Source organism: Sphaeramia orbicularis, chromosome 18 (assembly GCF_902148855.1).
Source record: "Sphaeramia orbicularis chromosome 18, fSphaOr1.1, whole genome shotgun sequence".
NCBI lineage: Eukaryota > Metazoa > Chordata > Actinopteri > Kurtiformes > Apogonidae > Sphaeramia > Sphaeramia orbicularis.
Window position 1 is genome coordinate 44,111,651 of NC_043974.1, and position 20,581 is coordinate 44,132,231.

General features: G+C 35.5%; 1 protein-coding gene across 1 annotated transcript in view; it reads left to right on the forward strand.

The window, feature by feature from the left end:
* Positions 1-20,581, forward strand: part of rbpjb (recombination signal binding protein for immunoglobulin kappa J region b) — a 107,884-nt gene that overhangs the window by 76,170 nt on the left and 11,133 nt on the right. The window contains exons 3-5 of the mRNA XM_030162952.1: positions 14,640-14,735; positions 17,609-17,774; positions 18,205-18,379. Coding sequence (XP_030018812.1) covers positions 14,640-14,735; positions 17,609-17,774; positions 18,205-18,379 — 437 coding nt within the window. The remainder of the gene's footprint in view (positions 1-14,639; positions 14,736-17,608; positions 17,775-18,204; positions 18,380-20,581) is intronic.

Genomic DNA, 20,581 nt, shown 5'->3' on the forward strand with positions numbered 1-20,581 from the left:
ACACAGCACCCAACAAGGTGAATGTTCACAAATGCAAAACAAATGCAATGCAACAACACAATGCAACACAAAATGCAACACATGCAACATAAATGCAACACAAGCACAAGGCAACACAACACAATATAAATGCAACCCAGCACAGCACCTGACAAGGTAAATGTTCACAAACACAAAATGCAACACAACACCAATACAGCGCGACACAAGGGTTACAAAGTGACTTTTTAAATGTAGATCTATCATTAACTGAACTTAAAAACACATGTCTAAAACCACTGTCATTTGTCTAAATGTGAACCAGTGGCTTCTTGTTTTTACTGAAAATGACTTTTACATCTAAATAAAATAGTTAACATTCGTCTTATGCTGTCGCTCAGAACAAACTTCAGGTTTTTTTTTTTTTTTCTAATTTCAGAAGAATCTGCTCCTGCTTTGAACCCTTAAAAACCTAGAACTATGAATTTTCTCACCATTTAACCTTTACAAATTCATTTATCACCATTTATTCCAGTACTGTCTTCTACATGTCACATTTTTCTATTAAAAGCAGGTATTTTCTTGGGCTCAGGTCTGTAACTTTTACACCCACAGAACCAGTTTGGACCAAATGAGAAGAAAAAAAACAAGTGTGGAAACATAATAAATGTGTCATACTTACAGTACTAGTGGCTCTATGGTTCCATAATGGTCCATTTACATTAAAATAATGCAGTGTTTCCATCTGTGAAATTCTACATGTATCATAAAGTATACAGTTTGTATTTTTATTCCTTTTATTTTTTAAAACTCAGATCTGAGGCTGTGCCAGTGTTCAGCCTTAGAATAAATGGAACGAGTTCAGCTCAGAGTGAAAACACTGGAAACATGAAACATGAATCCCCATGGGCCAGCGCTGCAGCTCCACATGTGTTTGGACTGAGTGCTGCTGCTCTTACTGTCTGTTCTTCTTCCACTGGGCAGCTGTTGTCTGTTGACCCCTGCCGCATTACCATTTCATCTCCGACATAAGAAACAGGAACACATGAAGGCGCACCGTCCCCGTCTCGTAGCTCAGACCAACAGCGGCGCAAGGTTTTGATTATTCAGTTTCATGTTTGTTCCAAGTCATTTGAAGCGACGCCGGGATGTTGATGGATGTTGTGGTTTGCTTCTGGAGGTTGGAGTGTGTGTGTGTGTGTGTGTGTGTATTTGTTTGGTTGTTGGAGTTTTGTTGTTGTTGCTAGTGTAACAGGCCAAAGCCCCCCCCCCCATCCAGACTATATTAGAGATGATCCGATCTACACTCTGTATTGGCCGCCGATCTGGCATTTTTTAGAAGATCGGATTGGATTTAGTCACGAGATCGGGCCGATCCGGACAAGCTGTCACTTAGATATTTTGCAGAGTGATGTCTAAAATTAGTCTCTATATCTCTGCGTTGTTTTAAGTAAATTTAGTTAATATTGAAGTTTTTATAGTGATTTGAAATTTCTCCAATTATAAGTAAATGGGGAAAAAAAAAGATTTAAAAATTCATGACAGTTTTGAACTTTGACCTACTTGTCCTAAAATGTAATGACATCTATTCTGGGTCACTGGCATTCTATAAACCCAATTTAGTATGAGGTCAACCAATAACTTTGTTGCTAAAGTGTTAACAATGAAACAAACTGAACCAAAAACGATACAAAAAAAGTAAAATCACCACATTGGAAACAATAAAAACAAAAAAACAAGGAAAACTGTCAAAAAAAGCCTAAACTGTCTATTTTTATAGTGAGTCGCTCTCACTCACTGCTCTGTTTTAACCTCCATTCCACAGGTGGTGGGGGTGCACTGAGCATGCTCAGATGTCTATGGAAAGAACAAAGTTTTTTCTATCAACATGATTAGAAACTCTTCCTATTGAGCAAACAGTTACCTTTTTATGAAAATTTAAAATAAATCACACATTCAGAACGATCACCACAGACACGTCAGGAGTTAAAGGGTTAAATGAAACAACAGTATTAGGAGAGTAAAGTTATGCAGATGTCACAATTTACCAAAAATGTGACTTCTGGCAGTTATTCTATGAGGCTAACGATATAATACAAGACATAAGGTCCAGAAACTTCAGCTTCTGAGACTAGCAAGTCTCCACGACAACAGAAATGTTCAAAATTAAACACTGATAACAACTTACTATACTGTACTATACTATACTATACTATACTATGCTATGCTATGCTGTACTATACTATACAATACAATACTATACAATATTATACTATACAATACAATATTGTACTATACAGTACTATACAATACTATACCATACAATACTTTACTATACAATATTGTACAATACTATACTAGACTATGCAGTACTATACTATACTACACTATACTATATAATACAATACAATACTATACTATACTGTACTATACAATACTATACAATGCTATGCAATACTATACTATACAAAACTATTATACAATACTATACAATACTGTACTATACAATACTATACAATACTATGCAATACTATACTATACAAAACTATACTATACTATACTGTACAATACTATACTATATAATACTATACTATGCTATACTGTACAATACTATACAATACTTTACTGTACTGTACAATACTATACTATGCTATACTGTACTATACTATACTGTACTATACTATATAATACTATGCTATGCTATACTGTACAATACTATACAATACTTTACTGTACTGTACTGTACAATACTATACTATACTATACTATACTATACTATACTATACTATACTATACTTCAACCCCAGGTATAGTCTGGGTGAGGTGACTTTGGCCTATGTTGGTGTTTAGTTTGTGGAAAATGATGGCTTGCATGTACCCTGGACTGAGTGGCCCCCACCCTCTGATGTGCCCCCCCCCTGCACTGATGCCCGACAGCCACAGATATGGCAGACACTAAACAGGACTCGCCTTTGCGTCCTCGTCGTGCTTCGTTCAGCATCGACTCCCGCCATGTTTCCGTCGGCCAAAACGGTCCTCGCGGGGGCTTTTTAGGGCAGCTAAAGCACCGGGTCCTGCAGAGCCGCCCTGTCAGGAAGGTTACTCGACTGGAAATACAATCCAGTGACACACATCTAGTGGAACTGAGCGCGCTCAGATTTGCACAAAAAGAAACAGGAGGATATGCCGTTAGAGCTGATACTGAAAGCACGGACAAAGAACCAGTCGCACATCATCTGAAAAACAGAACCAGCCTGGGCATTATCATACAAAACTGGATCCAACATACGGCCCGTGGACCAAAACCAGCCACCAAAGGGTCCAATCTGGTCCACAGGATGAAAAAAAGGACACTGAAGAAGATATGAACAACAAATGGTGTTGAACTCATTTTAGTTCAGGTTCCACATTCAGGCCAATATGTTCTAAAGTGAGAACCAGTAAAATAAGAACAGAATAACCTGTACACAATGACAAGTATTAGCTATTGTCTTTGGATTAGATTAGATTAGATTGAACTTTATTAATTCCTTGGGAAGAACCCTCAGGAAATTCCGGTTCTAGAGGCAGAACAACACCAAATGTACATGTTTAAGAAATATTACAAAACAAAAGGAATGAAAATAGTAACAATAGCTCTGAAAATAGTTGTGGGAAAAAAAAAACCCTGGCAATTGCACATTAGAAAGTACTAGTAGAAATAAATGGAAAAGTAGGAATATTAAATAATAATGAAAAGTAATTTTGTTTTATTATAATATGCACTCTGTGTGTGTGTGTGTGTGTGTGTCACATATCATTTGAGCATCATCATCACAATGTACATGTGTGTAATAGTCATACTGCAGGTCCTGCAATGTAGTCGGCAAATGAACTCAACGTGTTCTCATTTAAGTTCAACCTGGGTTCCTGACACACCCTGTGTTCGGTGAAATCGCAGTCGTTCTTAATCAGTTGGAGTGAGTCGCTGGTAGCAATGACCAAGAGGAAAAGCACCGAAAACTAAGACCTGGTGCCAAAAAGAAAAGCATTGTCAGTTATCTGGGAATTATTTGACTACAAGAAGGATGAAACTGAAAACACGTGTTCTGGTGCGAGTGTGTCTTCCACCTGTCGACACAACGAAGGAAATACAACTAAATTGTTTGACCATTTACGTCGGCACCACACAGCTGTTATATCCTCCGGAGTATTTTGTCATATTGCAATATATATTGCAGAGTTAAAAAAAAATTGCAATGTCAGTTTTTCCAATATCATGCAGCCCTAATAAATAAATAAATAAATAAATAGTTTAATAATAGCAAAAGTACTAATGCTAGTTATAATAAATTATTATAAAAAAGTGATGATGATGATGATAGTCATCTGAGAATTGATCCAGATCAGTTTGATCTGGTGTCAGTCCCTCTAGAATAGAAAATCCATATATTGGTGAATCCATTTTTCTTTTGGGTGGACTTCAGATGACTTCAGTATCTGTGGTGAGTTCATGTCTTTGTTTCAACCCAGTCAAGCCTCCTGCAGTCAAACACCACTTTTCTACTGATGTTATCGGCTCCACTCGCCTCCATTTGGCTCATTTTTTTTTTGTGGCACTTGTACTGTTAGAGCAGAGCAGCCGGATCCTTCCAGATACTGTTTCTACTGTATCGCCTTTGCTGAGCTTCCAGGTGAGATAAAACGATCCTTAACATGATACACAGATGCAGGGGTTGGTCCGCGCACCATCACTGTGGCACCAATATGTTCGTGTGTTTCAGACGGCATCGAGCCAAGCTAACAGGGAATCTAAAGGGTAGGTTCGCTGCAGGTTTGAGTCTAATCAACTGTATTCTCAGTAGAAAATGTAAAAAAAAAAAATACATGTTTAAGTTCCTTACTCGTCCACAGTTGCATTGCTCACTGGTTTTAGCCATAGCCATGATGTCAACACACACACACCTGCAGTGGAAACACGGTGGGTCGGTGCTGGAGCCAAAGCACCGTCAGTAAGGTCAAGGCGAGTCGATCTGCTATCATTAGAGGAAATCTGTCATATTTGTGTTCTAACATGGAAACACTGCACAAGCAGATGACTCACTCTGAGCAGAAATAGTGAAATGAGTTGCTTCCCTTTCTGCATGGCTTTTAGTTTCCAAGCAGGGCATCACTGTGTGTTTGAGCCTAAGAGCTAATGTGACGTAGAAGTAAATGACACACAACATGATGAACACAACAGAAAACAACACACAACAGCTTAACCTGACAGTGTGTGTAACTGTTTGTGTAGAACATGTTCTAAACTCCTGCAGGTTACAGTCAACTGAATATTAACACCAACAATTTTATAGATAAAATTCCCTTTATTTTCGTCTTTGTCAAATTCGGATTGATATGAAATTAGGGATGTAACCATATGAAAATTTCCTATCACGGTTATTTTGACCAAAATTATTTCGGTTATCATTATTATCGCGGTATTGTTGAAATTGTGCTCAAAATGTTCAGAAAAGTACTGATACACAAACTGAAATAATTTAACCAAGTTGTATTTTGAAAAAAAAAAAAAAAAAATAATAATAATAATTTGCACAATGCACTTTCTCTTGGCAGAAACATTCAAATATTTAACCATTAGGTGTCTGAGCCTATTTTGTCCGTTTTTTCAGACCTTTTGATTTTGCCTTTATACACTATATAAACAAATGTTTACTATACCCATGTTTGGAATCTGTTTTTTCAGCACAACTTCATCTATATCATCTGCCTATTAGTTTTTCACTTAACCTACTATAACACATAAAAAGACAAAAACACACAAAAAAATATATAAAATCCGATTGGAAAAATGTATATCATTTATTGCATAAATAACACAAAGATGCTAACGAACCCTTTTCAAAGACTTTAAAAGTCAATATTGGTTCCAAATATTAGGTATATGACATTAAAATTGTAATAAATTAAAACTATACTCAAATATTTGACATAAAAGCAGGTCTTTTCATAGGTGTTTTCTCCGGAAAAGTGCGGTAATCAAACACAGTTATCACGATAATTAGAATTTAAACGGTAATACTAACCGTTGGGAATTTTACCACGGTTTATCGTTATACCGGTAATCGTTACATCTCTATATGAAATTGATTTATTTGGCTCGAGCAATTCGTCCGACACGTCTCGTCACTTGTGGTTTAGAGTCGTCTTCTGTTCCTCACTCTACCTGGAAACATGGAGACTAAAGTTTGGAGAAAGTACCAGAGTCCTGTCTGGGAATTAAAGATATGGAAGAAAAAACATACGAAAAACTAAGCATTTAGAACCCCCCCCCCCCAGAAAACTAATAAAATCTAGCAAACCTTCTCTAAAAACTAATTAAAACGAACTGAATTGGTGAAAAAAAAGTCACAACTAATATTGAAAAATCCCAAACTACTCTAACCTCAGTAGTAACAGATAAATGTGAAGTATTCGTACTTGACTGACATCAGGACCCCACAGTGCGATTATGTTAACGGGGGTTTTCTGGGTGCATCTGTGCATTAGTGCATTCATGGGGGGTCTTGGGGGGGGGGGGGGGGGGGGGGGGTTTCTGGTGTGGACGTGGTGGCAGATGCACAGGACAGATGTCGGCTTTAACCGAACACCTTCACACTCACAGAACGTCCCGCTGTCGGATATCGGTCTGTTTTTGTAAATCTGTCTGCCGCATTTTCATCTGACTATGAAACACTTCCTTTTCTGATTTTTATCCTCCTTATCTTTGACTCCTTCTCCTTCTTATCTTCTTTACATCTGATGCCCTCCTTCAAGTTCTATTTGAATGCTTTAGTTTCAGGTTCAGGTTGAGATATTTAGTGACATCTAGTGGCAAAGATGCAGATTACAACAGACTGTTTAGTTAAGGAGATCGAGTAGATGATGATAATGCACCTTAAAGTGGTTCTGATATTCCAGACTCTGACCAGCAGGGGTCAGTCTGGTACCAGAACCACCATCAAACCAACCCTATGTACCTCAGACCGAATCAGTCACTGAATAAAGGATCAAACTCATTGTTTCCACACATCTGTAGTATAGTATCATCAGGTTTACTTCAATGTAAAACTCAGACGTGTATTTTAACAGTGGTTAAAATACCACTGTGTCTTATAATGTTGACGTGCTGCAACAGCTGATAGTTTACATTATAGCTCTGTTAGCTTAGCTGTTAGCTTAGCTGGTTATTTTGTGCTCCTTTGTTCATTTTCTTGATACTCGTGGTAATTTTTGTTCATTTTATTCATCATTTTGTGCATTTTTTATTCATTTTATTAATTATTTTGTGTTTTTGTTATTGACAGCTTTGTGCATCGTACTTTTGTTTTCTTAATCACTTGTTTGTTGCATTTGACAGTTGCTCTAAATACCACTGTCTTATAGGCCTGATGTTGACATGCTGCATCAGCTGATAATTTACATTATAGCTCTGTGAGCTTGGCTGTTAGCTTAGCTGATTATTTTGTGGCCCTTTGTTCATTTTCTTGATACTTTTGGTAATTTTTGTTCATTTTATAGATTATTTTGTGAATTTTTGTTACATTTAGTAGCTATTTCGTGTATTTTTTGTTCATTTTATTTATTATTTTTGTGTGTTTTTGTTATTGACAATTTCGTGCATCATACATTTGTTTTCTTAATCACTTGTTGTTATTATTTTATTATTATAATCTTTATTTAACAAGGAAAAAAAACTCATTGAGATTAAAAATCTCTTTTTCAGCAGTGTCCAGGCCAAAACCCCAACAACAGCAGATTTTACACAAAATGGAAATTACAGCCATACATCCACACTAATATACATAAACACAATGAAAGTCAGTACTAAAAACAAACTTAAAACTTGTTTGTTCCATTTGACAGTTGCTCAAAATACCACTGTGTCTTATAATGTTGATGTGCTGCATCAGCTGATAGTTTACATTGTAGCTCTGTTAGCTTCGCTCTGTTAGCTTAGCTTGTTATTTTGTGCCCCTTTGTTCATTTACTTGATACTTGTGGTGATTTTTGTTCATTTTATTGATTATTTGGTGCGTTATTGTTACATTTAGTGGCTATTTTGTGCATTTTTGTTAATTTTATTGATTATTTTGTGTGTTTTTGTTATTGACAATTTTGTGCATCGTACATTTGTTTTCTTAATCACTTCTTTGCTGCATTTGACAGTTGCTCAAAATACCACTGTCTTATAATGTTGACATGCTGCGTCAGCTGATAGTTTACATTATAGCTCTGTTAGCTTAGCTCTGTTTTTAGACTGAAAACAACCACAGTAAAACCACTAATCACCTGTTTTCTGTTCGGTTTGTGTTGTCAGTAGCTGAATTAAAGATCTTTTTAGAATCTAACAAAAAAGGTCAGAACTGTCACAGTTTAGTCTCAACAACAAAAGCCAATGATAATAACATCCCATAATAACTTTATACCTTCATAAGCCTCAAAATCAAACTCACCCGTGTAGAAGAAACACTGACATTTAACCATCAAACTCCATTCTTTGTTTTTACAGCTGAGTCCAGTGGAGAAAACGACTACTCTTCCTTTGACTCTGACAGTTGTTTCTTTCTGGTTCTCATCCTCAGAGTGACTCACTACTCCCTCTAGTGGTCACATAAATCCCCCGGCCTGTCAATGGAAATAAACTCCGATCATATCTGCACAATCCAACACATCTGCATCTTTGGAAGAACTTGACAGATCTTTATTCTAAACATTGTTGATAATTTCGGGTTGTTTTTTAATGTTTATAAGTAGAAATATTACATAGAGCGCCTCTAACTCTGGAAGATCCCAGCCATAAAGTGTCAAAGAACATGGTGGAGGCCCATTTTGAGCTAACGAGTTTGTAATTATGAACTTTATATTTCATTTTCTTACACTCTAGACTTTCCCATTGGTTTATAATTAAACTAGAATGAAGCCGACCGCTGTGACTTCCTGTGCCACCTGCTTCTCGTCCACCTCATGCATACATGTGGTGGTTTTTTTCGTCTATTGTGGTCGTTCTACTCTTCTTATGCATCACCTCATTGAACTGACCTCATGTGAACCCTGTCAGACTTCACACCATCAGTTGTCACAGTTACCATGATCCTACTCGACCATGTTTTTTTTTTTTTTTTTCTACAAATGTCCGCTTCATCACTATCGAATCAGGATGTAACTTTCCATTTTTTTTTCCACTCAAAGATGAAAAATCTCTCACTTCCCTTTTACTGCTTTTCACTTTTCGCTTTGTAAAAATGTGCTTTTCATTTCTAGACTTTATTTGAACAGTTTTTCTTTGTCTGTTTTCACGGCAGTCAGACTCTCTCACTTCTCCTTCCCATCTTTGGCTTTCAGGAAGTCGCCTAATGTGTGAAGTGTGAAGTTGCGTAAGTTTCAGCGAAGGACTTGTATCGACAAGAACTGAGAGTTAATGCTTTGTTCCGTTGCATCAGCATCAGCATCAGCATCAGAGCCATAGAGTTGTGGAGTTTCATCTCATTACTGTCAAACCGCTTCTATTGATAAGAAGTGAAAGCACCAAAAGTACCCGAGTTTCACCTCTTTGCTTCTTCAGTCTCTGGTTTCAGTTTGTGTAAGATTAGCGGTTTATTTACACGACAGTGGTCTGTTTTCATCCTCACACGTGAAGTTTCTATGCAGTTAATCATCAACAATACACTGGGTTAACCTTTTATCTCCATTTTGTGACATCTTCTAAACCAAATAATAACTCAAATAATCGGAAACGTCGTGTACAGCTTCTACAAAAGGCCCAAACCCCTCACATGTGTGCCTTAAATACTGGCACAGATCCCACCTAAGCCTGGTATTTGGCCCATTTGTGTTTCCATTAACGTCCTTAATGACCCCTTCTAGTCTGTATCTCACCAGGGTTTTTTTGCTCCATTATCCACTTATTAATCCTGTGTTAAATACTGCCCTGTGGTTCGTCATGTGCCCGACACAAGTATAAAACACTTGAGTTTATTCTCAATAAAAAAGCCTGGGTTGTTTTTACTCTCAACATTTTTACTCTCCATCAGCCAATCCACTGGTTGCGATTATCCCAGTGACATTTTCTCCATCTTTTTGACGTTAAAGGCTGGAAATTCTCAGTGAATTCCCCTCCAAATCACACTGACCCATGTGTCAGATGCGGTTTTATGATTTCTTACACTGAATAGAATATTGAAAAGGGGAGATGCCCCAATTTTTACGGTCACAGTATTGTGTGAAATAGTCGTTGGCGTCGCTTCGTGGATGGTTTTCTGCTGTTTTTTTTCTTCTGACATATCGAGTATTCTTGTAAACATTGGGCTTTGGTGTAAATATCTGTGGGTTTGTGGACGTAAACCCGCTGTTCTATGTTCTATTCTTCTATTGGATGTCAGAATAGTGTTCCACATGTCGGGTCTTCATCGTCGATTCAGAGGTCATTTTACGAAGCTGACGTTAAACGATTTCATAACAGATCATGCATTAGAACCAGCACCAGGGAATGTTGACTTTTAACCCTTAAAACCCCCCCCAAAACGTTTGTTTTTTATATAAAATGTCCTTATAAACGCTAAAAAATCTGAGGTTCAGGCCTTAAAACAAACTCCTAAATGCAACTCTGACGGGTTGAAAACTGGTCAGATTAAATCGACGCCTGTTAAAAAAGACAAAATATTAGGAAACGCAAGCACCTGAAGCAAGAAAACTTCAAATATAGAGGCGTTGGAGTCACATGTGGAGTCAGATAAATATAAGCCACAAGTTAACGACCTCCATCAGCATCACAAGTCCAACCACAGCACCACGGAATGTGAAGGAGGTCTTAAATTTAATTCCTAATGGTCTTGACTCTTATGCCCTTCTTAAATTTACTTCCCTCTAGTTACCTTCATGGCAAAAATGTACATGCCCCCCCACCCCCCAAAAAAAATTGCTATAAAATAATCTTTTTTTTTTTTTTTTTTACATTGTATTTTTTTTTTTTTAAATAAACATCTGAAACGACTTCATCCCTGTTAAACACTACCAAACATTTAATTTTCAGGATTTTAACCTTTTGAAATTTACCACCCACTAGTTACCTTCAACCCAAAAATGTACCCCCCCCCCAAAAAAAAATTGCTATAAAATCATTATACGTCGATATTTTTTTGCCCTTTTTTATAAATATCTTAATCAACTTCATCCCTGCTCTAAACTACCAAACATTTAATTGTCAAGATTTTAACCCTTTTAAATTTACTACCCTCTAGTTACCTACATGGCAAATATGTACACACACACCCCAAAAATTGCTATAAAATCATCTTTTTTTTTTTTAAATACACATCTTAAACGACTTCATCCCTGTTAAACACTACCAAACATTTAATTTTCAGGATTTTAACCCTTTGAAATTTACCACCCACTAGTTACCTTCAACCCAAAAATGTACACCCCCCCCCCACCCCACCCCCCAAAAAATTGCTATAAAATCATTATACATCAATATTTTTTTGCCCTTTTTTAGAAATATCTTCATTGACTTCATGCTCAAAATTCATGCTCAAAATTACCAAACATTTAATTTTCAGGATTTTAACCCTTTTAAATGTACTACCCTCTAGTTACCTTCCTGGCAAAAATGCTATCAAATCAGCATAGATCAGTATTTTTTTGCCCATCATCAAACAGCAATTTGATGATTTTTATTTCATTTTTCCGTGTTATTTTCTTCATTTTTATGTAAAATTATTTCACTTTCCTTATGATTTTTTCTTTGTCGGTTTTTCTTATTACTTTATTCATTTTTGGGCATTTTCATCATTGTTATTTTTTAATATTATGAGTTTAGTATAGTTTTGCTTTTTTTCATTTGTTTTCTCATATGTTTTTCATATTTTTATACATTTTTTCCTTTGTATTATTATTTTTTCTTTATTTCTGTATTTCTTTTTTTCTAAAGTATTTTTGTTAAAATTGCACTTCACTAAAGACATTCCATGTTTTTATGAAAGGATAGATTTTAAATGTAAACCTTTTTATGTAATTTTACTTTTCTTACCCTTAATGACAAATATAAATGTGTCTCTTTATTTATTTAGAGAGTTTTCTGTTATTTGACTGGTCTGACCCACTTTAGATCATTTTGGTCTGAACGTGGAACCTGAACTAAAATTATTTTAACTCCACTGATTGTAAATATCTTCAGTGTCTGGACCAGACTGGACCCTTTTGAGGCCGGTTTTGGTCCATGGGCCATATGTTTGATAATGACACTTTTCCTGTAATAACCGGTAAATCCGACATTTCCTCATCCATTATGAGGCAGATGAACCAGATCCCCATTAACACCCCCCCCCTTATGAAGGGGCCCTGTTCTGACCCTGACGTGCCGTCCAGGGGCCGCATGCCAGAGGTTTAACCCTGTGTGTGTCAGGTGTCACGATGCATTCACATGCATTCGATGCGTCTTAATTGCCCCACTCTGACCTTTGACCCATCTCTTTCTCGATATTAGAATAATCCCAGTGGAGGGAGGGGCTAGTGGGTATGGGAGGGGTGGTGGGTGGAGCCAAGACCTTGTGTTATTTTGATACAAGATGTTTAGTGTTGGGTTCAGGTCCAGAGGTGGAGTCTGTTCATTATTTACTAGAGTAGAAACAGATAGATGTGGATGGAAAAATATGATATAATATACAAGTATTGAAGTAGATAAATTGGTTCTTTATTGAAGTAAAAGCAACTCTGAAACATCCTCAAATGTCTAAATTTAACCTCTGAAGGACGTTCGTGTCCAAGTCACCTGAAAATAACGTCGTATCAGTGAAAGACTATTAAACCATTAGAACATCAGATTAAATACATCCAAAACACATCAGACTGAAAATAGTTAACCTTAACCCTTTCATGCACAGTGGTCACTCCAGTGGACAGTTCTTCTCCAGCTGTTCTCTTGTATATTCATGGGTTTTGTCGTTTTAGTTTCATATCAGCCAACACCGTGGACGCTTACGCACCATCATTCCTACCATTACTGTAACTTTCCAGTTCTGTTATCTAAATCAATTGCTAATTATTATTGGACTGTAATTAACAGAGTTTTTTTTTTTTTTTGCATATTATCTGAGTGAGTAATAACTAGTATTACAGTATGTTCAAATGTGAGAAAACATTAGATTAGCAGCATTAACCTCCTGAGACCCAGGAAAGGGAAAATTTTAGCTTTTTTCCATTAAACAATTGTCTTGATTGGAAACTGCATTTTTTTGTTTGTTTTTTCAGATACATTTTTAAAAATTATTTTTATTTATATATTTTTTTTTAATGGAATGTCCTTTGCAATGGACAGCATTTTTTAAGTGAAACTGTCACACTTTTGTCCCCTGCAGAGGACAAAAATGTGTTGCTGGGTCTCAGGAGGATAAAAATGTTTTTATTTCCTAGTTTTCACACAGTATAGCAGTGAATACATGTTTCTTTACTTCAAAAATTAAACACATGGTGTTCAGCTGAGCGGACGTTTTTGTAGTGCCATGAAAAATAGGTTCATAAAAATAAAAAAAAAATTCAATCACATTGTTTTGTTTTGTGCCTAAAGAGGAATAAGAACACTCAGGAAAAAAAAATCTTGATTAAGGTTCTCTTGATTCATGCATGAAAGGGTTAAATTCACTCCAGTCCATGTTGGGTGTTACATTACGAAGCCTTTTCTATATAATTCAGTCTCTGTTTACTGTCTTGTTTGGTCTCTTCACATCTTTTTCATCTTATTTAACCTTATTTTGTCTTTAACCTTCGAATTTACTCTGTCTGGTCACCTTCATGGCAAAAATGTACACACAAAAAAAACTGCTATAAAATCATCATACACCAACATTTTTATTTTTTTATTTATTTTTTTCATTTAAAAAATTCCTACCAGGGTAACCACAGGGAGTATCTGACACTACAGAAAAAATACTATTGCAAATAAATCAATTTTGATGCCAATCTTTGACATATTCAAGGCTCTGATCACTACCAATGTTCCATCTGCCTACTAGTTATTATATGGAGAATGTCTAATTTGTTTTTTTGTAATATATTTTTCACAATTTAAATAATTAAGCAGGCATTAAAGGGTGAAAATCCTGAAAACTGTTGAATATTTGGTCGTTTTGAGCAGGGCTGAAGTTGTTTTAGAGCTTTATGGAAAAAAAAAAAACAAAGAATTGTGTGATTATTTTTATTGCAGTTTTTTTTGTGCATATATATTTTTGCCATGAAGGTAACCAGAAGGAGCTAAATGCATCATGGGAGTATAAAACACATGTAAGAGTAAAAGACACTGGATTTCAAAAATGTAACCAAAAGGAAAAAATCATGTCTAATTTCATGCTGAAAGCTGTAGCAGACAAAAAGAAAAAGACAAAAACGTACACAACTGCCAGAGGAGGCAATAAGGATGTAAGTTTCAACATCATTTCAGGTTTTTTTTCCATCTTTGTTTTGTTATTTCATGCGTTTTATGTTGTGTTTTCCATTTTCATCTGGAGTCATTTTCATTTTATTACATGTTTCATATTTATTGTTTAGGATCAAACCCCTCCGCTCCATCTGTGGGTTTCAACACTATCTCTCCTCCATCACATGACCTCACTGACCCCTCCCCCTGCTGTTTTTCCCTCCCACAGAGAAGCGATGAGGAATTACCTGAAGGAGCGAGGCGACCAAACCGTCATGATCCTTCACGCCAAAGTCGCACAAAAATCCTACGGCAACGAGAAAAGGTGAGTGAACTCCGACTGAGAGGATTTACGGAGGCGGAGGGTCATGTGACCAGGAGGAGGAGCCAATGAAAAGCACTCACGTGTTCGCACCTGTATCATGTTTATATTAAACAGGTAGAGGCGGAGCCATGTTCAGGGTGGAGGCGGAGCCACAGATGACATCAAACACAGAGGTGTTTTAGGTCAGAAACACTGATGAGTGTCATCGTCTGCGTAGAAATGGAACATGTGAACATGTGACGGCGTTGAGCAACGAATAAACAAAAACACACAAGTGGAGGAATTCAGCAAGAACTGGGACTGTTCTTTTACACAGAGGGTTATTTTTTTTTTCAAATGTATTTATTTATTACTTTTTTTTTTTTTAATTTTACCAGATCCAGAGTTTTTTCTTTTTTTCTTCTTTTTTCCAGACTCAGTTTTTTTTTTTTTTTGGTTAGTTTTTTTACCCAAAATCCAGAGGTTTTTTTTCTTTTCTTTTCTTTTCTTTTCTTTTCTTTTCTTTTTTTTTTTTTAACCAGATCCAGAATTTATTTTTGTTTTTTTCAGATGCAGATTTTTTTTTCTCCCAGATCCAGATGTTTTTTTTATTTTGTGGGGTTTTTTTTGTTTTGTTTTTTGTTGTTGTTTGTTTTGTTGTTGTTTTGTTTTTTCTAGATGCAGAGGTTTTTTTTTGCTTTGTCCCCCCCCCCCCCCCCCCCAGTCCAGAGGGGTTTTTATGTTTGTTTGTTTTGTTTTGTTTTTACCACATCCAGATTTTTTTTTTTTTTTTTTTTTCAGATCCAGATTTTTTTCCCCAGATCCATAGGTTTTTTTTTGTTTTGTTTTTACCAAATTCAGAATTTTTTTTAATTTTTTTCAGATACAGATTTTTTTCTTTCTTTTTTCCAGATCCAGACGTTTTTTTATTTTGTTTTGTTTTGTTTTTTTCTGATGTAGTTTTTTCTTTGTTTTTTCAGACAGATCCAGGGGGGTTTTTGTGTTTTATTTTGTTTTTTTTTTTACCAAAAATTTTTTTTTTTCTTTTGTTCAGATCCAGTTTTTTTTTTCAGAATCAATTTTCTTTGCAAATCCTTTTCTTTTCTTTTCTTTTCTTTTCTTGTTTCTTTTTATAGGAGCTGAAAGTAGACAAACGCCCACACGCTCGGTCTCTGCTGTTGTAAAATTATTCATTTTCGTTCTTTTCTCTGAACCGAGCGCCTTCATGACCACTGGGTTTCACACTTCACAGGCCTCGTCTCTGCCTCCGTGGGCTTTTTATGGAATTGTTTTCTTCTTCGTGTGTTTTGGAGGAGGATGAATCTGAAACAGAGGAGGTCGAATTGTAGCAACAGGTCGATTTGTTTCGTAACTTCATCGATCACGGCGACGTTTAGTAAATAAAAGTCGTCATGTGTCGGAACCTGGGTCCAGTCCAGTGGTGTTGAACTGGACTGCATTGGCAGATGTTTGAGTGTGTTCTGGAGCAGCGCTGCCCTCTAGTGGTGGAAACCAGAAGATGCACTTTAACCAGTTATAACTCATACATGTCAGCATCCACAGTAAATACTTATCAATATTTATTTATCAGAGAGTTCAGAACATTTCACCAAATACAGTGAAACTGGTTTTTGTCATAACATTATTATTTTATTATAACTGTATTTATTCTTGTACGATTGGGACTTTGTTTTATCTTAATATTCTGACTTTTTAACTGAAAATGTCCTTATTCTCATTATATAGCTTTTGTCATGACAGTTTTTTAATTATATTGCGACTCTTCACATCCTTTAAATATAGTTTTTCTTGTATTCTCGACTATTCACACAACCGTTTTCTCAAATATAATGGTTTATCTGAGTTTTTATCGCATTGGTGTCCTGATTTTCTTGTTCTATTGAGTTGGTTGTGATATTTGTGTCATAAACTGCAGCTTCAATTTTGTAGTTTTCTGTCGTTATTATTATCGTGACATTTTAATTTCCTCTTTTTCATCCTAAGCCTCAAATATATAGGAAAATTCTGATATTGTAAAATTAAATACAAAAAACTGTTTTGATCAAATATTGGAAAACAATTTAAATATGGAAATATATTGAAAAGTGCAAATATTATGAGCTATATCAGAAATATATGCAAATAATATGAGAATTTATAGGAACACAAAATATTTTAAGACCATATATAGGAAAAAATCTAAATATTATGAGAATATCTAGGAGAAGATATTTTGAGGATTAAATAAATATTCCAAAAAATTATATGAGGATATATAGTAGAAAAGTAAATATTAAAAGAATGTATAGGAAACCACTGGATTTTGTGAGAATATGAAAGAAGTATTATGATAATTTATAGAAAAATATGTATATATTATGAGAGTATTTTGAAATCTATGAATTTCATGAACAAATAGGAAAAGTTCTAAATATTATGTAAATACATAAGAAGAAATAGTCATTTTGTGAATATGTAGAAAAAAGCTGTAATATTATGAAAAAATGTCTGAAGTGATCGCACATAACTTGAACATATGAAATATATATAATATTGGAACTTTTTCATTTTTGTCATTACATTATTTCATTATTATTACATCTGTGAGTTAAAATTGTGACTTTCATGCTTAATATTCTGACTTGTATCTTGTAACATTAGGATTTTTTACAGCTTATAATCCTGTTTTTCTTGTATGTTGCTATAAATGTTGTGTAGTGTTACCATGGCAACACAGACAGGTGCCTCCTTGTTATTTTGACGCCCCGGTGTCTGCTGAACTGATAATGACCGGAGGCAGAAGTGTTCAGTGGGACTGATCCAGTTATTTTCTGGGTTTGTCGTTTGATGGTTCTGTGAACTGGAACATAAACCCCTTCTGTCTCTGTGTGCAGGTTCTTCTGTCCTCCTCCCTGCGTTTACCTGATGGGCAGCGGTTGGAAGAAAAAGAAGGAGCAGATGGAGCGCGATGGCTGCTCGGAGCAGGAGTCGCAGCCCTGCGCCTTCATCGGCATCGGAAACAGCGACCAGGAAATGCAGCAGCTCAACCTGGAGGGAAAGGTGAGGAGCAAACACGAAGGTGCACAGATCAAACCCGACTGTGCACGAATCAAACACAACCACGCACGGATCAAACATGAAGACGCACGGATCAAACATGAAAACACACGGATCAAACACAACCACGCATGGATCAAACATGAAGACGCACGGATCAAACATGAAAACACACGGATCAAACACAACCACGCATGGATCAAACATGAAAATGTACGGATCAAACACAAAGACGCACAGATCAAACACAACCGCACACGGATCAAACACGACTACACACAGATTAAACATGACTGCGCACAGATCAAACACGACTGTGCACGACTCAAATACAACCGCGCATGGATCAACCACGAAGTCACACAGATCAAACACGACAATATCCAAAACGCCGTCCGCTGTCTGACCTTTGCCCTCTCTGCTCTGTCCACAGAATTATTGCACAGCCAAAACCTTGTACATATCCGACTCCGACAAGAGAAAGCACTTCATGTTGTCCGTCAAGATGTTCTACGGAAACAGCGCTGACATCGGTGTCTTCCTCAGCAAGAGGATCAAAGTCATCTCCAAACCGTCGAAGAAGAAGCAGTCGCTGAAGAACGCCGACCGTGAGTCCCACCCCCGTCCACCCCCCACTTTAACTACACTGAACTCTGACCTCTGTCTGTGGGGGGGTGGGGGGGTTTACTGTGGGGTCCAGTGTAGTCATCAGTGTCACTGTCTGTTCAATAAAACCAGATAATGGATGTTTAAGGGTAGAAGCAGGCGTCAGTGCTTTTGATCAGGTTCTTAAACCACAAACACTGACAGTGTTGTAGGTTTTAAAGGGTTAAACCTGGAAAATGAACCTTTCTTTGTTTTAGCACAGATTAAATGGTTTGAGAGATTAATACGATTAAAGTGAGGTAAAATAAGATAAGACTAAGGGAAGTTAAGATACGATAACCTGAGACTAAGGTAAGATAAAATAAGTTAAGACTAAGATAATGCACCTTTAAAAAAAAAAAAAAGATCCTCTAAAAACACCATACCTGTAACATACAACCTGTAACACACAAGACACAATTTAGTTGTCGGCCTGTGAAAAAAATAAAAATAAAATAAAAACTTTATATTTAAGTTAATAAGTTCAAATAAATTATAGTCATAATTTCAGTCTCTGGGTTTTCAAATGTCTGGGCTGTTTAAAGCAGGAACAAGAAGAAACACACTGATTGATAATTGATTGATTGACTGATTGATTTTCTTACACATACAGGGTTTGTACATGTTTGTAGTATTTGACAGAGAATATTATGTGCAATAAACCTGTATATCCTTTTAAAAACAACTCTTTAAGAACAAACAACCTAAAAATAACAAACTACTACTGTAAAATATTTGGCGACACAGTTGTTTGTTTCATTAATATAACAGAAAATAATAACTGTACGTTAAATATAAATATGAATGGGTTTTCCCTGAACTTAAATATTATTTACATTAAACTCTTATCTGAGATACTGTCATACACTGCCACCTACTGGAAGAACTGAAAATAGACCTCATGTCCCCCAAAATACTGTAGAAATAATAGAATAATAATAATAATAATAATAATGATAATAATAATCTTTATTTCTGTAGTAGTTTTCAAAACGGCAGTTTCCAAAGTGCTTTGAGAGTAGACGAACCAATCAGAGCAGTTACACAGCAAAGAAAATTACGACATAATAATAATAATAATCATAACAACAATAATCATAGTAATAATAATAATTATTATAAAACATCTAATAAAGACTCATAATAAAGAATTGCAATAAAGAAATATCTAATACAATAATAAATAAAATGATGATAATTTAAAAAAAACCAAAAAAGTGAAATAAATAAATCAGAAAATAAACCTAAATATATAATAATAATAATAATAATAACATATAAATACAAATTTAATAAAGAAATATCAAATACAGTAACAAATATAATAATATAAATTAGCAAATAAAAAGTAGAATAAAGAAATCAGAAAATAAAAATATATATAAATATATAATAAAAATAATTATAAATAAAAATTAAATTAAGAAATATCAAATGCAATAATAAATAAAAAACAAATAAATATTATAATAAATCCAAATAATTAAGAAATATCTATAAAAGAAATATCTTCAAATAGCTATATCCCAGAATATATTTTCTGTCTGAATTATGTCAAACAAAGATGAAGATGACGATGAAGACGACCATATGCGAAACATCATCAGTGATGGTTGGAATGTACTTTTATGAACTGCGGACGGTCGTTGACGTCTTATATTTAGGATCAGATGACGTTTCAGTAAGAATTCAGCTCCTGTTTTTACAGCGTGGACGACCTCTACGTCTGTTCATGAATCAGTACGAACACACGACAAAGAAGACAAAAACTAAAATATACAAACTAATGACATGAACAGGGTGGTTTCCAAGATGGTGGAGCTTCTTCTACTTTTCTAAACATAGACCTGTTTCAGTTTATTTAAAGTCAGAAAAGAGTAAATATAGGTTTAATTTGTCTGTTTCTTCATTTCCTCGTCACCTTCCAGACATAAGTGTTGTAGATGTAGATGCATTTATAGAAGAGGAGGTTATATAAAGAACAGATGTACACTACAATTTATTACAGACATTTAATTCTCCAGTCAATACGAAGCTGTTCAGTAATGGAATCAAAGTAACAGAAGACACAAAGAAAAAAAACAAAAGGATGAAAATGAAACTATCAGTGTGGAAATAATGAGAAATTTACACTAAATGATGATGAACCCTGTGTACGTGATAAG